The sequence below is a fragment of the Vipera ursinii genome (genome assembly GCF_947247035.1).
Source record: "Vipera ursinii genome assembly, chromosome: 4".
Lineage (NCBI taxonomy): Eukaryota > Metazoa > Chordata > Lepidosauria > Squamata > Viperidae > Vipera > Vipera ursinii.
The window spans coordinates 76,147,987-76,171,317 of NC_139514.1; the positions used below are offsets into that span (position 1 = coordinate 76,147,987).

A 23,331-nucleotide genomic window follows, 5' to 3' on the forward strand; every position below is an offset into this window, starting at 1 on the left:
TGACCCATGCACTTTGTCCTCCTGTACCCACCATGAGCAACCTGGCCAAGGAAAGGTAGCACAGCAGCAGCAGCCTTGAGGAGGAGGTAAACGCAGATGGATGCTCCCTTGGGGAAGTGCAGCTACGCAAGGCAGGGCTGTGGAGTCCTGGTGCCATGGGAGCTCAAGGGTCGGGCTGGGCTCTTGACCTTTACTGCCCAGGGCTCCGGGCAGTCTGTGCCACCATCCAGGGGCCCTGTGCACAGCCTGCGGCTCAGTGAGCTCCTCCAATGGACCATGCCCCGGTGCTTGCCCCAGTCCCACCCCACCTTCTGCTGGAGACCCTTGGATCTCCCCCAGGCTTGCCCAGGCCTGCACAGGTGCCCCCGACATGAGTGATGTCAAGCTGGCCACGTCCCACTCAGTAAGCCACACCCATGCTGGCCACACCCACCCAGCCCCCCAATGGCAAACACAATGCTGATGTGGACCTCAGTGAAATTGAGTTTGACACCCCTGATCTAATGGATAGGGATGGCCAATTAACATCTTCTCTTCTCCTCTTTGGGAATGGCAGAATCCAGTGAGGGGTGAGATTTAGGGGTACACAGATAGGGATTTAGGAATGGAATATAAATGGATTCTGACAATCTGTTTCCAAGCTATTAGATATTGAATTGCTCCATGGTGTTTCCTGGAATCTAGGATTTCCTTCACCTCAAAGTGTTGTTCTCCTTCCACCATGATGGGAGGTGGTGGTGAGGTTTTTGTTCGTAGGTTTGACTGTTGTTCTCTTTTTAGTAAACTGCAGTGAAAAATTGGGTGTATCTCCCTAAGATTTTTGGGTAGCCTAATTCAACTGTTACTGGGTTTATGATTCTTTTAATTGGAAAAGGTCCAATATATTTTGGTCTGAGTTTTTTACAGGGTTGTAGGGATTTAAGGTATTTTGTGGATAAATATACCATCTCTCCCACCCTGAATGGTTTGGGATCGACTTTTTTTTTGTCCACCTGAGTCTTGTATGTTTGTCTGGCTTCATCTAAAGCTTTCCTAACGATTGGCCAGATGTTTTGTAATTGAGCAATCCATTCCTTCAGTTAGGGAATAAGCAGTTTGTTTGGGGTTAGTGCCGGCATGGGGTTGAAACTTTGACCGGTAGCTACTTGAAAAGGAGTGTAACCTGTGCTGGAACGGACTGCATTATTATATGCCACTTCTGCAAAAGGCAGTAGGTCCATCCAGTTTGTTTGCTGGAAATTAATAAAGCATCTTAAATATTGCTCAAGTACTGAGTCAGATTTTTCAAATTAACCTTTCAATTGAGGATGATGACGAGATGTCAGTCCTTGGGTGGTTCCCGTTGCTTTCTGGTAATTCCACTATAAAATCCATGGCTATTTCTTTTCATGGGGCTGAGGGGTTCGCCACCAGTTATAACAGTCCTGGCAATTTCCCTTGCAGCCTCTTAGCCATCGCACAAATTTGACAGCTGCCTACATAGCTTTCTATGTCCTTTTTCATGGATGGCCACCAAAATTGCCTTTTAGTTAACTGTAAGGTTTTTACAAACCCGAAATCTCCTGCTGATTTTGTATCATGGCACAGTTGCATGAAATTGATCCTCTGGGTGGCAGGTATGTATAATTTCTCACCCGCCCAGGGTAGTCCATCTTTAATTGTGCACACATGTCTATTTTTCTGGAAACATTCATCGCTTTCCAAAGACTTTCAGAATTCTATTCCAGTTAGGCTATCCACCTCGGCTTCATTTTAGCTTGGGCCCTGGTGGTGACTGGTGCTGCCAGTTGTTGTTCAGGCACAAGTGGTTTAGAGTCAGTGGCCCATGTGCTGTTATATTGGGGCATGTAAGATAATGCATCCACCAGGAAATTCTCCCCCCTCCCCCGGTAAGTGTTTGAGATTGAAATTGAATCAGTGAAAATGTTGGGACCAGCAGGCTTGCTTAGGAGTGAGTTTCCTGGGTGTTTTTAGTGCTTCCAAATTTTTGTGGTCTGTCCAGACCTGGAAGGGGATTTTATTTCCTTCCAGGAACTGGCACCATGTAAGTAATGACCATCTCACAGAATAAGCCTCCTTTTCCCACACAGGTCAACATTGTTCTGTCTCTGTGAGTTTCCTGGATGTATATGCACATGGTTGCTACACCCTCTCGTCATTTTCCTGTAATAATATGGCTCCCGCTAGAATCTGCTTGTATTACAAAAGGTTTATCGGAATCTGGGTGTCTCAGGGCAGGTTCAGCAGAAAAAAGTCTCTTTAGCCTCTCAAATGCTGCTTGACATTCCATTGTCCACTTCAGAGGCTGGCTGGGTTTCACTGGGGACCCCCCCTCATTTTCAACAATTTCTTGAGTGGCAGGGCTATTTGGGAAAATGAAGGGATGAATTGGCAGTAGAAATTTGCAAACATCAGGAAACTTTGCAATTGCTTCCGTGTGCGGGGGGAGGGTGCCCATTCTAATACGGCCCTGACTTTCTCGGGGTCCATTTCAATGCCCTCTGGGGATATGCGATACCCCAGATAGTCTATTCTTTCCTGGTGGAATTCACATTTCAATAGTTTAGCATATAGGTGGGCAGCCTGCAACTTTTTCAGCACTGCTCTGACTAGTTTAATATGTTTCTCTTTGGTCTCAGTGAAGATAAGGATGTCATCTAGATAAACCAGGACCCCCTTATATAGGTGCTTTCTTAGCACTTCATTTATTAATTGCATAAAAACTGCGGGGGGCCCTTGCAGTCCAAATGCTAGTACTTTGAACTGGTAGCAACCCATTGGGCAATTGCAGTCTCCATTCATCTCCTTCCATAATCCTAATGCGGTAGTATGCTTCTCTCAGGTCTAGTTTGGTAAAAACCCTTCCTTTCGATAGGTGGGATGCCATATCCTTCATTAGGGGTAGGGGATACAGATTACATTCACTAATTGCGTTAAGGTACCTATATAGTCCATGCACAAGCGAAATGAGCCATCCTTCTTCTCCCTGAACAGGACCAGGACCGCCACTTTGGGTTTGTGAGGCTCAATAAATCCTCTTTCTAAGTTTTTCTTTATGAATCTTTCCATCTCCACCGTTCCCTTTGGGCTCATGGCATACATCCTGGGCTTTGGGAGCTTTGCCCCGGGTTTGAATTCTATAGCGCAGTCTGTGAGGTGGTGGTGGGGGAAGCTCATCTGCCCATTCCTCACTGAAAACTTCAGCAAGGTCCCTGTATTCCTCCACTATATCTGGTAACCCCTTCTCTTCCCCCACTGATGCAGACTCCTCTCCTTTTTTGCGGGGTGCTTTGGGGTCTTAAGCTCCTATGCTCCCCCTCTGGGAAGTTGAGTTCTGCTGTCCTCCAATGGCTGTTCCATTTCTTCAGCCATTCCAGTCCTAAAATCATTGGGCATTCCAAGTCTGGGGCCACTACAAACGTTATGTCTTCCTCATGAGTCCCCAGGTACAGGTGAATTGGTAAAGTGGCTAGGGTGGCTGAGTCTATCAGGGCTTTTACTTTGATGGTTTCAGGCATAGAGGAAGCTAATATAGTCACTGTCTTAAGGAAGAGTGGAATGGATCCACTTACCAATGGTTCTCCCTCCAAGCTGTCTTCCGAGGTGTCCACCGCCCCTGTGTTGTAGGCCGGAATCCAATCCCAGTTCTTGGCAGGGGTTGTGGAATCTACAGCCTCTGTCCCCTTCATGGAAGATTCTTTTGGGTTGCCTTGGGACTTCCCTAGTCTCTTGGAGGGTGATGTCTCTGATTGGGGGGGCTTTTGAGTGGCATTCTGTGGCATGGTGGCCTTCTCTCCTGCATTTGAAACAGCCTGTTGATTTCTTAGCTGTGGACGGTGGTTTTTCCCCCCTCGCGTGTTTGGTGTGGTGGGCGGCCCCATGGTTTCCCCTGGTGGTGCCTCTTCAGTAGGTCTATTTCCACCTCCTCTGCCAGGACATACCAGTCGTCGAGATGGTGTGGGTCTCCTCGAGGCAGGCAGGCAGGCGTCATACAGGTTGTATTTTAGCCCGTCTTTGAAATGGCTGAGGAGGATGTCTTCTGGCCAGTTCAGCTTGATGGCAATGGCTCGGAATTCTTGGTTATATTCAGCCACCGGCCATCTGCCCTGCCTCACTGTTTTGATTCTCTCCCGGGCCTTACAATCAGGCAAAGGATCCTCAAACTGCCTCCTCAAGGATGACATGAATCGGTTGAAGTCGTTGAGTTCTGGGGCGTTGGAGTCATGCAGGTTCACCACCCAGTCTGTAGCCGGTCTGTCCAGGGAGGATTGCACGATGTGGATGCGTGCTTTGTCACTGGGGATGTCCCGTCCATATTCTTTCATGTAGCTGAGGACTTGGGTTAGGAAAAACCCCGAACGTGGTGGATCTCCCCTGTATTTTGCTTCCAGGGGTGGTAGTCTTTGAATGGATCATTGTCTGTGCAGCAGGTGGTATTTCCCCTCATCCTGATCCCCGTCTGGTTCTGGGGGAGGTGCTACTGAGGCGGCCGCTCCTGGTCCAGTGGACGGCCCTGGTGTTGCAGGTTCTGGATTCCCTCCATTGTCTCTCCAGTTGTGGCCCCAAGCGCTGCTGTGGCTGCAGTATTCAGCTTTCTCCTCTCTTAGTGAGCTAAGGGTTTTCTTCATCAGGTCAATAGCTTTCTCTAGGATCCGCTCCTCTTCACTGACGTGCAGGGAACTCTCCATCTCTTCCCTCCATTCAGTTTGGTGGCTGCGCCGCCTCAGGGTCACTTTCCTCGATGCCTTTTCCCACTCGCTTTTCCTTCCAACGCCCATCAACCACTGCGGCTTGTGGTTGTGTGTCTCCACCACCTCTTCCCTGGAGGAATATGATGCTTCAGCTTCTGACCATTGGTGGGGTTTCATTTGAGGGGAAAACTCCCTTTCCATGGGGCTTTCCTCCTCCCTTGCTTCGTCGTTAGACATTATATTTTTTGCAAAGTTCCCCAGTATGGTTTTTCCTTCCAGGTTGACTCTTACTTCAGATCCTGTCTAATGTCAGGACCCACCCCAATCCACGTCTTAGGAAAGAAGAACTCTTGAGCTTTTACTAAAACATGATTGTCAGTGGAAAATCTAGATAGGATCTGGATACTGTGTTGCAGATTGATACTTTTAAAGTGTCCCTGAGTAAAAAAACAAAACACCTCAGTCCATTTGGTCAGTCCCGGATCAATTAAGCTTCAGGTGTCAAAACCTTCCATGGAAAAAGGGATCTTCCATGCCTTTACGACATTTACTTCCTCCCCTTCAGATTCCAATCAAAGATACAAACCAGAATCTCTCCCCCCCTCTTTCTTTGTTCTTCTCAGTTCAAAGGTTCTTTCCCTGGTCTTCGATGATGGCCTCCAGGCAGGCTGAATAAACAACCTTGCATCTAATGGATAGGGATGGCCAATTAACATCTTCTCTTCTCCTCCTTGGGAATGGCAAAATTCAGTGAGGGGTGAGCTTGCCTGAGCTTCTCGATATCCTTTCAGGGTTGGTGGTTGAGTTCCCCAAACTTATCGTTTTGGGTGAATTCAACCTACCATCCCTGGGAGGATCATCTGAGTTAGCTCGGGAGTTCATGGCTTCCATGACGGCCATGGACCTGATGCAGGTTATTCAGGGCCCAACTCATGGGGGGGTCATACACTCGATTTGGTTTTTCTATCCGGACGGTGGTTAGATGATCTTGGGGGGGGGTTCCCCAATTATTATACCCCTGTCATGGACCAATCATCATCTCCTGCGGTTGGTCTTCTGTTTTGCCACTCCCTGTCGTGAGGTTGCTGAGCCAATGAGATGGTTCCGTCCTAGGTGCCTGATGGACCCTGAGCGGTTCCAGGCGGCGCTTGGGCCCCCACCTGCCTCCTTTGCCCGCAGCTCGGTCAATGCCCTAGTGGAAGCCTGGGAAAAGGCGGCCACAGAGGCACTCGACCAAGTTGTACCCATGCGGCCCTTGACCTGGCGCAGATCCCAATGGGCTCCATGGTTCTCCATGGAGCTCCGGGAGATGAAGCGTCGGAGACGGGACCTAGAGAGCTGTTGGAGATCCAGCCGATCCAAATCCGACCGGTTACGACTAAGGTCGTTCACGAGAACTTATCTCGCGGCGATGAGGGTGGCAAGGTCTAACCACTTTGCCACCCTCATCGCGTCCGCAGATAATCGCCCGGCCGCCCTGTTTAGAGTAACTCGCTCTCTCCTTAATCGGGAGGTGAGGGAGGAACCCTTGCAGGGTCGAGCCGAGGAGTTTAGTCGATTTCTGTCGGACAAAATCGCTCGGATCCGGACCGGTCTGGACTCCGACTGGGCAGAGTCTGACGATGAGGATATGGGCAGCCTTGTCGATGTTATCTGGGAGGAGTTCGATCCTGTGACTCCTGAAGAAGTGGATAAGATCCTGGGGAAGCTGAGCTCCACCACGTGTTTGTTGGACCCGTGTCCCTCCTGGCTGACTTATGCGGCCCGGGATGGGACACGAGGCTGGCTCCAGGCAGTGATTACTGCTTCTTTGAGTGAGGGTAGCTTTCCCGCCGCCTTGAAGGAGGCGGTAGTGAGACCCCTCCTCAAGAAGCCTGCCTTGGACCCAGCAATATTAAACAACTTTCATCCGGTCTCCAACCTTCGCTTTCTGGTGAAGGTTGTTGAAAGCGTGGTGGTGCAACAGCTCCCTTTGTTCTTGGATGAAGCTGATTATCTAGACCCGTACCAATCCGCTTCAGGCCCGGGTACAGCACGGAGACGGCTTTGGTCATGCTGGTGAATGATCTCTGGCGGGCTCGGGACAGGGGTTGCTCCTCTGTCCTAGTCCTTTTAGACCTCTCAGCGGCTTTTGATACCATCGACCATGGTATCTTGCTGCGACGTCTCAGGGGGTTGGGAGTGGGAGGCACAGTTCTCCAGTGGTTCTCCTCCTACCTTCTGGGACGTTCGCAGTCGGTGTTGGCAGGGGGACAGAGGTCAACCTTGAGGCCTCTCATTTGTGGAGTCCCTCAGGGATCGGTCCACTCGCCTCTCCTGTTCAACATCTACATGAAGCCGCTGGGCAAGATCATTCGTGGTTTTGGAGTTGGGTATCATCAGTATGCTGATGATACCCAGCTTTTTATTTCAACCCCAAACCACCCCAGGGATGCCCTCGACGTGATGTCCCACTGCCTGGAGGCAGTCCGGGTCTGGATGGGGAGGAACAGGCTTCGGCTCAACCCTGACAAGACTAAGTGGCTGTTCGTGCTGTCATCCCGGGAAATTCTGATTATTCCATCTCTGGCCATGGGGGGTGAGCTATTAACCCTTGTAGATAGGGCGCGCAACTTGGGGGTCCTTCTCAATTCACAGCTCTCTTTAGAAGAGCATATTGGAGCTGTGACTAGGGGGGCCTTTGCCCAGGTTCGCCTGGTGCACCAGTTGCGACCCTCTCTGGACCGGGATGCCTAGTGTACAGTCACTCATGCGCTCATGACCTCTCGTCTAGACTACTGTAATGCTCTCTACATGGGGCTGCCCTTGAAGTCCACTCGGAGGCTTCAACTGGTGCAGAATGCAGCCGCGCGAGTTATACTGGGAGTCTCCCGATACTCCCATGTTACACCTTTGCTCCGCGAGCTGCATTGGCTGCCGGTTGCCCTCCGGGTGAAATTTAAGGTGTTGGCAATGACTTACAAAGCCCTACATGGCATGGGTCCGGATTACCTATGGCAACACCTGCGGCCAGCGTCAACGTCCCTCCGTCCAGTGCGCTCCCACAGAGAGGGCCTCAGGGTGCCTCCGATCAAAGAATGCCGATTGGTGGCCCCCAGGGGGAGGGCATTCTCTGTGGGCGCACCAGACCTGTGGAACCGCTTGCCGGTTGAGCTCCGGATGGCCCCCGACCTTTGCTCCTTCCGGCGCGATCTAAAAACGTATTTATTTGAGCAATCTGACCTGGTCTGATGGGTTAGGGTTGGGGTTTTAATATGTTCTTAATTATTGTTTTAAATTTTAAATTTGGGCATTATATTTAATTGTTTTTAACTTTTATATTCTATTTTTTATATTTATTGCCCTGTACACCACCCTGAGTCCTTCGGGAGAAGGGCGGTATAAAAATATAATAAATAAATAAATAAATTTAGGGGTACACAGATAGGGATTTAGGAATGGAATATAAATGGATTCTGACAGCTACATTGTATATGGTGCTTTGTCTACTTGGAAATATTTGCATTGAGTCAGAATTTGGCAAGATGCCCAGAAATAGCAAAAAACAGCTGTAGTAAATAGTATTGGGCTATCTACTACAGAGTGAAATTCTATATATTTAGAAACTGCTGACCTTGGATTATAAACACACTGAGCTTCATTTTGAAGCTAAAGACTTTGCAGAAAAAGAAAAAGAAAAACCTTGGCCCTTGGTTAATTTTCTAAAGGAGAAGTTACTGGAAAGCTTTCAGGTGGTTAAAAATTTTGGACTGAAATGTTGGCTGGCTGATAATTATAATACCCCTGAAAAGATGAACTGTTACAAAATACTATTTTCAGTGGTGCTTTGATAATTGGAAACATATTGGATTACAAAAATCATATATAAAGATAAGGACTACACAAGATTTGGTTGTTTGGATTTTAAGATGGGCTGCTTTGATAAAGCTAAAGAGACTATTGTACGGGTGAAAAACTACTTAGAAGAGGGAGACAAAATGGATGTTGTATATTTATCTAAAAGTGACAGAAAACACCTCCTGCTGAAGACCCCAGTGTGGAACATCCGAGATTTGCAGGAAAAACAACTAAAGGCAAAGCAAATACATTCCAGAAGAAAATATATGCAATGCTGTGACAGAGTCAAATGACAATTGTCTTAAATCATGATGAGATTAAAAACAACTTTGATACCATAGATGAACATATCTATAAGCTAAACTCACAATTATACAACACTCAAAAAATGACGAACAAATAGACAATAGAATACAAATCAGAGGAAAATGACTTAAATATGGAAGCTACAAATGAAGAGAACTACAATTTAGTACAAACAAAAGAAAATCTGTAAAACTTTGCTACAACAAAGGAAATAAAGATGTTTTACCTTCCAGGACTTCAAAACAAACGAGGACAAAAAAGATGATTTAATAAAATGGATTAAAGAGCTGGCAGGAGAAACATTAAAGCATTCTAGTTAATTTGCCTTTTTTATCCCCAACAATATGTACAAAAATGCAACCTGGCAAGCTAAACGTACTGACTTGGAAACTGACCTGGCAAAAGAAGATTAGAATTAGATTTAAGAGATGAGATTCAATTTACCAGATGGAATACTGTATGATGTGGTGGTGAACCTATGGCACAAGTGCCACAGGTGGCACGCAGAGCCCTCTGTGGGCACACGCACCATCGCCCCAGTCCTAAGCCTTCAGCTGGGCTTTATAAAACCTTTCCACTTTAGGCCGCCGCCGCTGTGTGCAAAAAAAAGGTTCAATCAATCAATTTTAACTTCTCACGGGAAAAAAAAGATTTCACAAAGTTGGAATTGATTGAACTTTTTAGTCCCATCCAGTCTGCCATTATGACCGCAGCCATGCCCAACCAATGGGTCATGCCCATGCAATTGGCCACACCTACCCAATGGGGCACACCCACCCAGCACCTGACGATACTCAGTCTCTAAAGGGTTTGCCATCACTGCCCTAAGTCCAATTTTCCTCCAATGTGATTTTCCCATGTATTTTATCAGGAAACATAGATAGGGCAAGCTAGAAAAGTTAGTGCCCTCCCAACCATACAAAAGTACTCCAAATTTGTTGGCAATGTCCAGTTTGCTCTCCGAGTTTATGGTGAGGTAACCCTAACCCTAAGTTGAATTTTCCACCAATGGGATTTTCCCATGTATTTTACCAGGAAACATAGATAGGGCAGCCTAGAAAAGTAAGTGCCCTTCTAACCATACCCAAGAGTTTGTTGGCAATTTCCATTTTGCTCTGAGTTCATGGTGACCTAACCCAAAGTGGACTATTCCTCCAGTGGGATTTTTCCATGCATTTTACCAGGAAACATATTGTCATGGTTCCGACAAATAAAAATCTTCAAAGAACTTCAAGGCATTGGTTACCTTGTTGTTGTTAGTTGTGAAGTCGTGTACGGCCCATCATGACCCCATGGACAATGTTCCTCCAGGCCTTCCTATCCTCTACCATCTTCTGGAGTCCATTTAACCTCACGCCTATAGAATGAAACTTTTAATGTTAACAATTAACATAGAAATTATTGCATTACTTTATTGTCTTGTGCTTTATTGTGCATATCAACATTATCCATTTACTTAAAACTGCTATGGTATGTTTTGATGGATGCTTAGAATTTGCTATGAATGCAAAAATGCAAATGCTTGAGGTATTCAGAAGCATACAATTAAAATCTCAGCTTCTAAAAGTGTATGAATGGCCACTCTTGTCTGCGTCTATTGTCATCATAATACCAACTTTGCCTTTGGCATATTTAATAAACTCTTTGATGTATTTCCTTTAGAGGGAAATAAGTTTATATATAATTAGTTTAATCCTCAGGGGGGAAAAATAGTGCTACACAAAAAAATGTTTTGTTTTCTGTTTGGTTTGTACAGTGCTTTTTTTTTAAAGGTGCCGGAACTCAGAGGTGCTGTCACTGGGAGTGATGCCGGTGTCTTGCTACGGCATCGCCACCCATCCTTTGCACCCCCGCCCCTGCGGCTTGGAGCCACATGCCGCAGGGATTCCCCTCCCCACAGCTGCCATGGGGATTCCCCTCCCCATGGTTGCCACGGCATGGCCCATGCTGAGTCCCCACCCGGAGCTGCTCCGAACCCTGACCCAGAGCTGTGTTCCTCACGGCAGTGGTCTCTGGTACCAAACAGCCTCTTTCCAACCACATCCAGAAAAATTTGTAACAAACATTGTAATTCTCAAGGCCTGTTTGGTATTTCCCAGCAATCTGTTACTGGAAGGAAAAAGCAATCCCTGCTGCGTTACTGATCCCAGAGAAGCATTTGCATGTATGGAGGTATCCTTAGGGTGCCATAGTTATGGATGAGAAATATTGGTTGCAAAGTTGGCATTTCTGGATGTAATACAGATATTTTGGACTTATTCTTGTTTCTTTGCATGTTTGATATTTTTAAAAAGGCATATGCTACTGACTACATTTATGCACATAAATAACATCTTTTGCTAGGATACATTACCACTGCTTGTCCAGAATGTGAAAATTGAAAAATTGTGACTAAACAAAATTTTAATGTACCGATAATACCACCAGAAATTATTTTAGCCTTTTTAATAAATGTTGTTATTGATGTTAAGCTCACCATGGAAAACATCATATATTGTTATGTATATACTAGGTTAATTATTTAAAAACTGAAGTGCAACATAACTCGATTCCAAATAATTATTTTTCAAAACACAACAGTCCAAACAGTAAAAGTAAAGTCTAAATTAAGAATATTTCATTTTTAAGAATTGTTTAATTTAAAGTGGTTTAGTTGTAATAGATGGTTTTCAAGAGTGTACAAAAGATACTATTTTTTTCTAGCATCAGCTAAATTAGACATATTACATTGAGAAAAATGTTTCTCATTTCTTTCCTGTTACCTTTATTGATTTCATTGCAGAGATGTTAACATAGGAAATAGATTATTTTGTTATCTAATTTTACCTTCCAAAAGACAGAAGCAGATGAAAAATGTGAGGTTCTTTTCTATTGGCTTTTTTGAATGAGCTGTTTTAGATTCTAAAAGTTTACTTCCTAAAGAAGTAACCTTGTAAATAATTTTAATGTCCTCCTGTAGTGCAGGGTAGGCAACCTTGGCTCTTTCATGACTCAAGGACTTCAACTCCCAGAATTCTTGAGTCAGCATGGCTCAGCTTGGAAACCTCTCTCTTTCCCCTCAGCATGACTGGCTCAGGATTTCTTGGAGTTGAAGTCCACGAGTCATAAAAAAGAGCCAAGATTGCCTACTCCTAAAGCCAATAGAGCAGACATATCAAACTCGCGACATCACGTGTCGTCGCGCGACGTATCGGAACTTTTTCCCATTGCCGGCAATGGGATGGGCACGGTTTCTCCATGACGCTTTGGCCTGTAGACCGGCAGTTTGACACCCCTGCAATAGAGGGAGCTTTTTTTTCCAAAAAAAATAAAAAAGGTGCCGGAATGCCGTTTTGAGCGTTCTATGAGAAAAAAAGCCCTGGGTTTGTATGGTTGGTTTTGTCACTATTGGCTTAGACACATATTTTATGTGGTGCTTTAACAACATTAACATATTGTTGGTTTTTATTAAGAACTTAATGCTAAATCAGATCAAGGCCTATTTTTCCACAGTGATTAATCATATACCTATATTTGTTTTTAATATGTTTTAATTACAATTTTGAAAATATAAAATCAGAGAAGGGGAAAGGGAAAGGGAATAATATGCAAATGGGTAAACAAAGATCTTATCATAGTTATTATAATTTTACATTGTATCAGTGTATCGTATTTTTCGGACCATAAGACGCACCTGACCATAAGACGCACCCAGTTTTTAGAGCAGGAAAACAAGAAAAAAAATATTCTGAACCAAATAGTACCAGTATACTAAAACAGGGCTTTTCAACCTTTTCATCCATTGTACCACTTTTAGGACAAGGAAATGTCACCCAGCAACGTGTCAAAAACTTGATACCCCCCCTAAAAAAGGAAAAAAATGATAAAGTATAGATAGTCCTCGACTTACAATGATTCACTTAGTGACCGTTCAAAGTTACGACACTGAAAAAAGTGACTTATGACCATTTTTCACAGTTATGACCGTTGCAGCATCCCCAGGGTCATGCGATTTACATTCGGATGCTTGGCAATTGATTCATATTTATGATGGTCACATTGTTCCAGGGTCATGTGATTGTCTTTTGCAACCTTCTGACAAGCAAAGTTAGTGGGGACACCAGATTCACTTAACAATCATGTTACTAATTTAATTTCTCTCCTTCTCTTTCTCTCCCTCTCTCCCCCTCCCTCTTTCTTTCTCCTCTCCTTCTTTCTGTCTTTCTCTTTCCTTCTTTCCCTATTTTTCTCTTTCCCTCTATTTCTCCCTCTTTCTCTCTCTCCCTGTTTCCCTCCCTTTCTTTCTCCTTCTCCCTCTCTATTTTTCTCTTTCCCTCTATTTCTCCCTCTTCCTCTATTTCCCTCCCTCTTTCTTTCTCCTTCTCTCTCTCTCCCTTTCTTTCTCTCCCTCTTTCTCTCCCTCTATTTCCCTCCCTTTCTCCTTCTCTCTCTCCCTCTTTCTCCTTCTCTCTCTCTCCCTTTCTTTCTCTCCCTCTTTCTCTCTCTCTATTTTTCTCTTTCTCTTTCTCCCTTCCTCTCTCTCTCCCTCCCTCTCCCAGTGTCCCTTCTTTCTTTCTTTCTTTCTTTCTTTCTTTCTTTCTTTCTTTCTTTCTTTCTTTCTTTCTTTCCTTCCTTCCTTCCTTCCTTCCTTCCTTCCTTCCTTCCTTCCTTCTTTCTTCCTTCCCTCCCTCTTTGTCCTTCCCTCTCCGCGTTAGAGCAGTACCTACGGAGGCAGCCCTGCGGCCCTTCTTCCTCTTGCAGAAGGCAGGCTGAAACGGAGCAAGGAATGCGAATCGGCCGATCTCGCGCTCCTGCATTCTCCTCTGCTCGGTTTCAGCTTTTCTTGCTACAAGACAAAGCAGGCTGAAACGGAGCGAGGGAATCTCCCTTGCTTTGACTTGCAGAGGTTGGGGCTGGCCATACGGATCACCTTCGGACCATAAGACACACCCTTGTTATCCCCCCACTTTGGGGGGAAAAAAGTGCATCTTATGGTCTGAAAATATGGTAAATAAAAGAATATTTTATATTTAAAAAGCCTGAAAATCTCTTTTAAACTGTAAGCAAAATAAAGTGAAACTGAATATTTGCAATAAATATTCACAATCCCACAAACCATAGAATTGCAGTAATTCTGTTTTTTGCTTCTTATACACACATAACTACATACACATTTGAACTTTTTTTGTGTGCTTATTATCACAAGTATAATCTGATACTAGTCTGAGGATAGCAAATCTGACTTTTAGGTAGAATTAAAAAAATATTGTCACTGTGCATATGGTGATACAGGTAATCTGTGAGTATGTTTTACTTGTCTTTCATCAATGACCTTTGCTTTTTACAATGCCTCTCATAGCCAAATTCAGAAACTTTTTATGTATTGTGGTTCTTAGTTTCATGTTTCTCAGCTGTTGAAGTGCTGTAGCTCTTTTATATTTCTTAGCTGCTGTATTGTTGTATTTGTAATATCTTCTTTTTAGAAATTGCTAGCCAGTGTATTATTAAAAATGATATTCTTTAATCTTGAAATACTGTTATATTCATTTTATTTTGAAGGTTTTTATGTTGCTTTAGTCATTTTGATTCCAAGCAGCTCACAAGCAGCAAAATACAGATACTATAATCATAACAAAATAAGCAAAATATCAAAAGCATAATTCTCATCACCATCAACCTCATCATGATTTAGAATATTATCCTCCAGTTAAACTAAAAAATTATTACATTAATCAAAATAGTACTGCTTTGTAAGCCCACCTTGAAAACAAGGTTGTTTACTAGTATGTTATGCAATGTAACAACAGTGTTAAGGGATTTAATCACATGAAAAATTTCCCAAGGTGGTTAAATGACATGGTTGAGAAGGTTAATAGGCATTTTCTAGAAACTGTTTACAATGTATATGTTTACATCACAGAGCTATAATTCAAACATTGTAAGATAAGCAATTGTTGTCAATTCAGTTTGCATTTAGAAATTTTTTGATTATTATGTCTTTGCTGATATCTGTCTATCTTTGATAATTTATGTAAGAACCTCTTTAGTAATGCTTCATATAGGAATTTATACTAGAATTACGTTTATTTAAAATCCCTGAATATTCTGCTATAGTAATTTGCTATAATGTGCAGGTAACTGTTCTAACATCTGAATTTATTTAATATCTTTTGAAGAGAATGGTGTATAAATTCATACATAAGTAGAGTAGAAGATGAGTTTGCCCTTTTTAGCTTTTATATATTTTTCTCAGGGAAGATTTTGTCTTCCTCTGCTTCTGGACTTATTAATTTCATTAATTTAATAAATTTTATTACATTTATTAATTTTAGTTTCCCATTCTAGAAAACAGGATATATGTCAAATTATTATAATCACTAACTTAAATTGTATGTTTGACAGTAATTTTCAAAAAGCAACTGTATTAGAGGTCTTTTACAGTTTGTGGATTAAAATATAATATGACTTTAAAATCTGAAAATGAAACAAACTGTGTTGCTTTATGGGGAAAATAAGGTGTAAACAGCAATAGTACATTTTGTACCATATTCTCAGCTACCAAATTATCTATACAGAATGTGTTAGTACTTTAGAAAGTCTTGTAGTCTTATAGTTCAAATTTGTAAGAAAGTTCATATATATATATATATTTGTGATTTTAAAAATGTGTATTTAAGGTAGATAAGCTAACAAATGGATAGTTTAAATATGAAGTTGGGTTGTTGCTATACATAGTAAGAATTGAACATGAACTGAATTGAACAGAATAAGTAAAAGGTATGGAGATAAATGGATATTTTAACAAAAGTTGAACATTGAGCAAGGAGTAAGAGACAAAGATATGTGATTTCCTCTTGTATGTGTAAAAGTATGTTTAATACTTTTTTTACATTCCAGGATATTAAATGTGAGTTTGTGTGTACTTATCTCATGTGACTGAGAACTCAAATGATTTGCTGCAAATCCTAGGTTGTTGCATCCAACCATTATAATTTAGACATAAATGAAAACCCATCTCCCTTACCTAATAATCAAACAAATATATGAATTTCTGTCCCATACTAAAAATGCTAAAAAGGATACATACATTTAAAGTGTGCAGATGCGGGAAGATAGTGGATGGTATTGTTTGCTATAAGCAATAAATGTACATGACTGATCCTCTCCCCACTTTGCTATATGGTAATAAAATTGTAGTTGGAAACAGGAAAAGAGTAGAAATGAACTGAATACAACAGGAATGGAATACTTAAGAAATGTGGGTACTAAAACATAAAGGAGTGAGAATGAGTGCTCTGTGTGGATTGCATACAAAGTGAATGGCCATTGAGGTGTTTTGAATATATATATACTGTATATATATGAATGAAGATCAAATCATAATAAAATATATGAAGGAAGTGAGAGGAAAGGGATACCTGAAAAAAATGTTATTGGATGAACTTTAGATCCTCAGAAAAAGAAAAGCACTAATTCAAGAAATAAAATACAAGTTATATTTGTTCTGTAGATGTGAAGAAAAGTATGAAAGGCTATAGTGTATTAATGCAAATGAGGTCTAGGTAGATTTTTTCCCTTTTCTCTTATTTCCTGAGTCCAGGAAAGTTCTCAATTTGTGTCGATATTTTCACCAATATAATTAATTGATTTTAGCCACTATCTAATCCGATGAATATTCTGATTTACTACATCATCTTAAACTGTAATAAAAAATAGAAGAAATATTGTGTTATTGAAGTGAACTTAAGTAACATCAAACAAGAAAACATTTCTAAAATACATCAGTAGAATGCATTGGGTACAGTACTTACTTACCCTTGTGCAAATAGTCCCTATGAAGATTACCTCGGCAGTTATATTAACACAGGAACTTTTATTGCTAACAATAAGAGTAATTTTGGCAGAAATATCCAAATGATGAATATTCCTATGATCTGACCTAAACAATAAAACAGAATGACCATGCTTTTTGAAGGCAATGGTCATTATAGTCTTAAATATCTTGAGCTCATCAGGTGATAGTTCATAAGGTGGAAGGGCTGCTTCAGAGAGTTCCAGCTCTTGTTAATATTCACATTAGAAAAGAGCATTAAATAGCCTTTTACCTTGATTTAAGTAGAAGTGAATCGGCCAGCAGAGCTGATGTAGCTACCTGTTTACCCTTTCTTTTTAAACATTGACACTAAGAACTTCATGTCAGTGAGGCTCAAGCAATACAAAAATGTTTGACACTTATCAATTGGTTTATGTTGATCCTTTCTTCTTACAGTATATGTTTCGTTATGAAATGTAATATTTTTTATATATTGATATATATCATTTACTTTTTTTTTCTTTCTGATTTTTAGGGACAGGCACTTTTGGGCGGGTTCACCTGGTGAAAGAGAAGGCTGCTAAATCCTACTTCGCATTGAAAGTAATGAGCATTCCAGATGTTATTCGGCTAAAACAAGAACAACATGTACACAATGAAAAATCTGTTTTGAAAGAAGTGAATCATCCATTTCTGATCAGATTGTAAGCTTCATCTACTGAGTCCAATCGCAATCAGTTCTAGCAATCAAAATCTTTGGGTGAAAAATTTTCAATTCTTTTCCCCATATTCAAAAGTATCTAGGAAGCCTATTGCAGAAGAAAAATGAAATATATACATTATAAACACTTTGTCTCTGTTTGCTTTTCCAAAAAGGTGTGGTATGTGATTTTACAGCATTGCTCAAGATAGTTTGATTATCCTTCAAAGTACAGTAATTGTTATAGTTGTATATAATGTATATATTCAAGCATTTTTCATGGATAAATGTGTCTGTGTGTACATATACATATGCATATACAGGTGAAACTCGAAAAATTAGAATATCGTGCAAAAGTTCATTTATTTCAGTAATGCAACTTAAAAGGGGAAACTAATATATGAGATAGACTCATTACATGCAAAGCAAGATAGTTCAAGCAGTGATTTGTGATAATTGTGATGATTATGGCTTACAGCTCATGAAAACCCCAAATCCACAATCTCAGAAAATTAGAATATTGTGAAAAGGTGCAATATTCTAGGCTCAAAGTGTCCCACTCTAATCAGCTAATTAAGCCACAACACCTGCAAAGGGGTGGTTCAGTAGTCTGGTTCAGTAGGAATTCACAATCATGGGGAAGACTGCTGACCTGACAGTTGTGCAGAAAACCATCATTGACACCCTCCATAAGGAGGGAAAACCTCAAAAAGTAATTGCAAAAGAAGTTGGATGATCCCAAAGTGCTGTATCAAAGCACATTAATAGAAAGTTATGTGGAAGGGAAAAGTGTGGAAGAAAAAGGTGCACAAGCAGCAGGGATGACCGCAGCCTGGAGAGGATTGTCAGGAAAAGGCCATTCAAAAGTGTTGGGGACTTTCACAAGGAGTGGACTGAGGCTGGAGTCAGTGTATCAAGAGCCACCACACATAGACGGATCCTGGACATGGGCTTCAAATGTCGTATTCCTCTTGTCAAGCCACTCCTGAACAACAAACAATGTCAGAAGCATCTTACCTGGGCTAAAGAAAAACAGACCTGGTCTGTTGCTCAGTGGTCTAAAGTCCTCTTTTCTGATGAGAGCAACTTTTGCATCTCATTTGGAAACCAAGGACCCAGAGTCTGGAGGAAGAATGGAGAGGCACACACTGAAAGATGCTTGAAGTCCAGTGTGAAGTTTCCACAGTCTGTGTTGATTTGGGAAGCCATGTCATCTGCTGGTGTTGGTCCACTGTGCTTCATTAAGTCCAGGGTCAGTGCAGCCATCTACCAGGAGATTTTGGAGCACTTCATGCTTCCTTCCGCAGACAAGCTTTATGGGGATGCTGACTTCATTTTCCAGCATGACGTGCCACCTGCCCACACTGCCAAAAGCACCAAAACCTGGTTCAATGACCGTGGGATTACTGTGCTTGATTGGCCAGCAAACTCGCCTGACCTGAACCCCATATGGGGCATTGCCAAGAGAAAGATGAGAGACATGAGACCGAACAATGCAGAAGAGCTGAAGGCCACTATTGAAGCATCCTGATCTTCCATAACTCCTCAGCAGTGCCACGGGCTGATAGCTTCCATGCCACGCCGCATTGAGGCAGTAATTGCTGCAAAAGGGGCCCAAACCAAGTACTGAGTACATATGCATGCTTATACTTTTCAGAGGTCCGATATTGTTCTATGTACACTCCTTGTTTTATTGATTGCATGTAATGTTCTAATTTTCTGAGATTGTGGATTTGGGGTATTCCTGAGCTGTACGCCATAATCATCACAATTATGACAAATCACGGCTTGAACTATCTTGCTTTGCATGTAATACATCTATCTCATATATTAGTTTCCCCTTTTAAGCTGCATTACTGAAATAAATGAACTTTTGCACGATATTCTAATTTTTCGAGTTTCACTTGTATATGTTTCTGAAAGACATCTTCCTTTTTTGTGCATTCAGCTTGCTTTTTGACATAATTTTATCATGGCATAAGTCTTGATAGTATTATTCCTAGGAGAGGCTCAAACATTTTCCTGTGTGAAGAGAGAACAGAACAAAAGTGGAATCTGTAAATCCATTTTCCCCTTTTTTACAAGAAGAATGTCTACAGGATATAATTCCACTTGTATAAATTTTGGATGGAAACCAAGAATGCCTTTTTTGATAGTTGTTGTTGTTGTTAGTTGCGAAGTCGTGTCCGACCCATCGTGACCCTATGGACAAACTTCCTCCAGGCCTTCCTGTCCTCTACCATCTTCTGGAGTCCATTTAAGCTCACGTCTACTGCTTCAGTAACTCCATCCAGCCACCTCATTCTCTGTCGTCCCCTTCTTCTATTGCCCTCAATCTTTCCCAGCATTAGACTCTTCTCCAGTGAGTCCTTCCTCCTCATTAGGTGGCCAAAGTATTTGAGTTTTAGCTTCAGGATCTGGCCTTCTAAAGAGCAGTCAGGGTTGATCTCCTCTAGGACTGACCGGTTTGATCGCCTTGCAGTCCAAGGGACTCGCAGGAGTCTTCTCCAGCACCAGAGTTCAAAGGCCTCAATTCTTTTGCGCTCAGCCTTTCTTATGGTCCAACTTTCACTGCCATACATTGCAACTGGGAAGACCATAGCCTTGACTATACGCACTTTTGTTGACAGGATGATGTCTCTGCTTTTTAGTGTGCTGTCTAGATTGGCCATGGCTTTCCTCCCGAGGAGCAAGCGTCTTTTAATTTCTTGACTACAGTCCCCATCTGCAGTGATCTTGGAGCCCAGGAAAATAAAATCTGTCACTACCTCCATTTCTTCCCCATCTATTTGCCAGGAATTGAGAGGGCCGGATGCCATGATCTTGGTTTTCTTAATGTTTAGTTTCAACCCAACTTTTGCACTCTCCTTCTTTGAGTAACAAGAGACTCTTCAGTTCCTCTTCACTTTCTACCATTAGAGTGGTATCATCTGCATATCTTAGATTGTTGATATTTCTTCCAGCAATCTTAATTCCAACTTTTGATTCATCTAGCCCTGCCTTTCTCATGATGTGCTCTGCATATAAGTTAAATAGGCAAGGCGACAGTATACAGCCTTGCCGGACTCCTTTCCCAATTTTGAACCAATCACTGGTTCCGTGTCCAGTTCTCACTGTTGCTTCTTGGCCCGCATATAGGTTTCTCAAGAGACAAATAAGATGTTCTGGTACTCCCATCTCCTTAAGAACTTGCCACAGTTTGTTATGATCCACACAATCAAAGGCTTTAGCATGGTCAATGAAGCAGAAGTAGATGTTTTTCTGGAACTCCCTAGCTTTCTCCATGATCCAGCGTATGTTGGCAATTTGATCTCTAGTTCCTCTGCCTCTTCGAAATCCTGCCTGTACTTCTGGTAGTTCTCGATCCACATACTGCTGGAGTCTAGCTTGTAGGATTTTAAGCATAACTTTACTAGCATGAGAAATGAGTGCAATGGTGCGATAGTTTGAACATTCTTTGGCACTGCCTTTCTTTGGAATTGGAATGTAAACTGATCTTTTCCAATCCTGTGGCCACTCTTGAGTTTTCCAAATTTGCTGGCAAATTGAGTGTAGCACTTTTACTGCATCGTCTTTTAAGATTTTGAATAGCTCAGCTGGAATACTGTCACCTCCACTAGCTTTGTTGTTGCTCAGCTTTTCTAAGGCCCACTTCACTTCACATTCTAGGATGTCTGGCTCAAGGTCAGTGACCACCTCATTGTGATTATCAGGGACGTTAAGCTCATTCTTGTATAGTTCTTCTGTGTAATTTTGCCATCTCTTCTTAATCTCTTCTGCCTCTGTTAGGTCCCTGCCATTTTGGTCCTTTATCATGCCCATTTTTGCATTAAACGTTCCCTTCATCACTCCAATTTTCTTGAAAAGATATCTGGTCCTACCTATTCTATTGTTTTCTTCTATTTCTTTGCACTGTTCATTTAAGAAAGCATTCTTATCTCTTCTAGCTATTCTCTGGAATTCTGCATTCAATTGGGCGTATCTTTCTTTCTTCTCCCTTGCCTTTTGCTTCCCTTCTTTCCTCAGCTATTTGCAAAGCTTCCTCAGACAGCCATTTTGCTTTCTTGCATTTCTTTTTCTTTGGGATGGTTTTAGTTGCTACCTCTTGTACAATGCTGCGAACCTCCGTCCATAGTTCTTCAGGCACCCTGTCTATCAGATCTAATTCCTTAAATCTATTTGTCACCTCTACTGTATATTCAACAGGGATATGATTTAATTCATACCTGACTGGCCTAGTGCTTTTCCCTACTTTCTTCAGTTTAAGCCTAAACTTTGCAACAAGAAGCTCGTGGTCTGATCCACAGTCAGCTCCTGGTCTTGTTTTTACTGACTGTATAGAGCTTCTCCATCTTTGGCTGTAGGGCATATAGTCAATCTGATTTCTGTGTTGACCGTCTGGTGATGTCCATATGTGGAGCCGTCTCTTGGGTTGTTGGAAAAGAGTGTTTGCTATAACCATCGTATTCTCTTGACAAAATTCTATCAGCCTGTGCCCTGCTTCATTTTGTGCTCCAAGGCCAAACTTGCCTGTTATTCCGGTTATCTTTTGGCTTCCTACTTTAGCATTCCAATCCCCCATGATGATAAGGACATCATTTTTGGGTGTTAGTTCTATAAGGTGCTGTAGGGCTTCATAGAACCGGTCAATTTCATCTTCTTCAGCACCGGTGGTTGGGGCATAGACTTGGACTACTGTGATATTGAATGGTTTGCCTTGGATTCGAACTGAGATCATTCTGTCATTTTGAGGATTGTATCCCAGTATTGCTTTTCCTACTCTTTTATTGACTATGAAGGCTACTCCATTTCTTCTGAGGGATTCTTGCCTGCAGTAATATACTTGATGGTCATCTGAATTAAATTCACCCATTCCTGTCCATTTTAGTTCGCTGATTCCTAAGATGTCGATGTTCAATCTTGTCATCTCTTGTTTGACCACGTCCAGCTTGCCTTGATTCATGGATCTTACATTCCAGGTTCCTATGGAGAAAAAATCTTTACAGCATCGGACTTTCCTTTCACCACCAGACATATCCACAGCTGAGCGTCCTTTCGGCTTTGGCCCAGTTGCTTCATTCTTTCTGGCGCTACTAGTACTAGCCCTCTGCTCTTCCTCAGTAGCATATTGGACGCCTTCCGACCTGAGGGGCTCATCTTCCAGCGTCATATCGTTTTGCCTTTTGGTACTGTCCATAGGGTTTTCATGGCAAAGATACTGGAGTGGGTTGCCATTTCCTTCTCCAGTGGATCACGTTTTGTCAGAACTCTCAGCTATGACCTGTCCGTCTTGGGTGGCCCTGCACGGCATAGCTCATAGCTTCATTGAATTACGCAAGCCCCTTCGCCACGACAAGGCAGTAATCCATGAAGGGGTTTGATAGTTGACACTATGGTTATTCCTTTTTTAGATAAGGAATGAGTACATGAATGAAAGCTCATCTTTTCAATAAGCAAAATTACTCCCATTTTGAATATGTTCTCACAAATATAGCAGTTTTGTATAAGATTTGGCAGCTTTCTTCTTTAGAATGAAATAAGTTAGAGATATTTTTAAGCTTCAGGGGAAAATGGTTACAGCATTCAGTGTTTTAATAAAGTAATTGCTGATAAATGTGTTGACAGTACACAAACTACAATTCCCTCTGATTGAAACTACAGGAAATCTGTTTCTGTATATGGCTCATTACTTTTTTAAAATATCTTGTGGTAATGGGTGGAGTAATGCATGTTACCGGAAATGTCAGAGTTTCGCAAGTTAAACTATAAACAGAGGAATTATAAGTACATATTGCAAAAGTAATTTCAACATAAGATTATATCCTAATAAGATTAAAGTGACAAAGAGAACAAAGGATAGCAAGCTCAGTTAAAAATGCATTTTTTGCCTACTAGTGATTCTGAGAAATAAAAATGTAAAATTTATGGCAGAATTAATTTTTGTACAGGTTATATTTCTGAGTTCTCCTCAACCATTTTTATTGCAAATTTTCAAGTATTAGTCA

At 42.0% G+C, this 23,331-nt stretch overlaps 1 protein-coding gene across 1 annotated transcript in view; it reads left to right on the top strand.

The window, feature by feature from the left end:
- Positions 1-23,331, top strand: part of PRKX (protein kinase cAMP-dependent X-linked catalytic subunit) — a 104,570-nt gene that overhangs the window by 49,557 nt on the left and 31,682 nt on the right. The window contains exon 2 of the mRNA XM_083361522.1: positions 17,162-17,330. Coding sequence (XP_083217648.1) covers positions 17,162-17,330 — 169 coding nt within the window. The remainder of the gene's footprint in view (positions 1-17,161; positions 17,331-23,331) is intronic.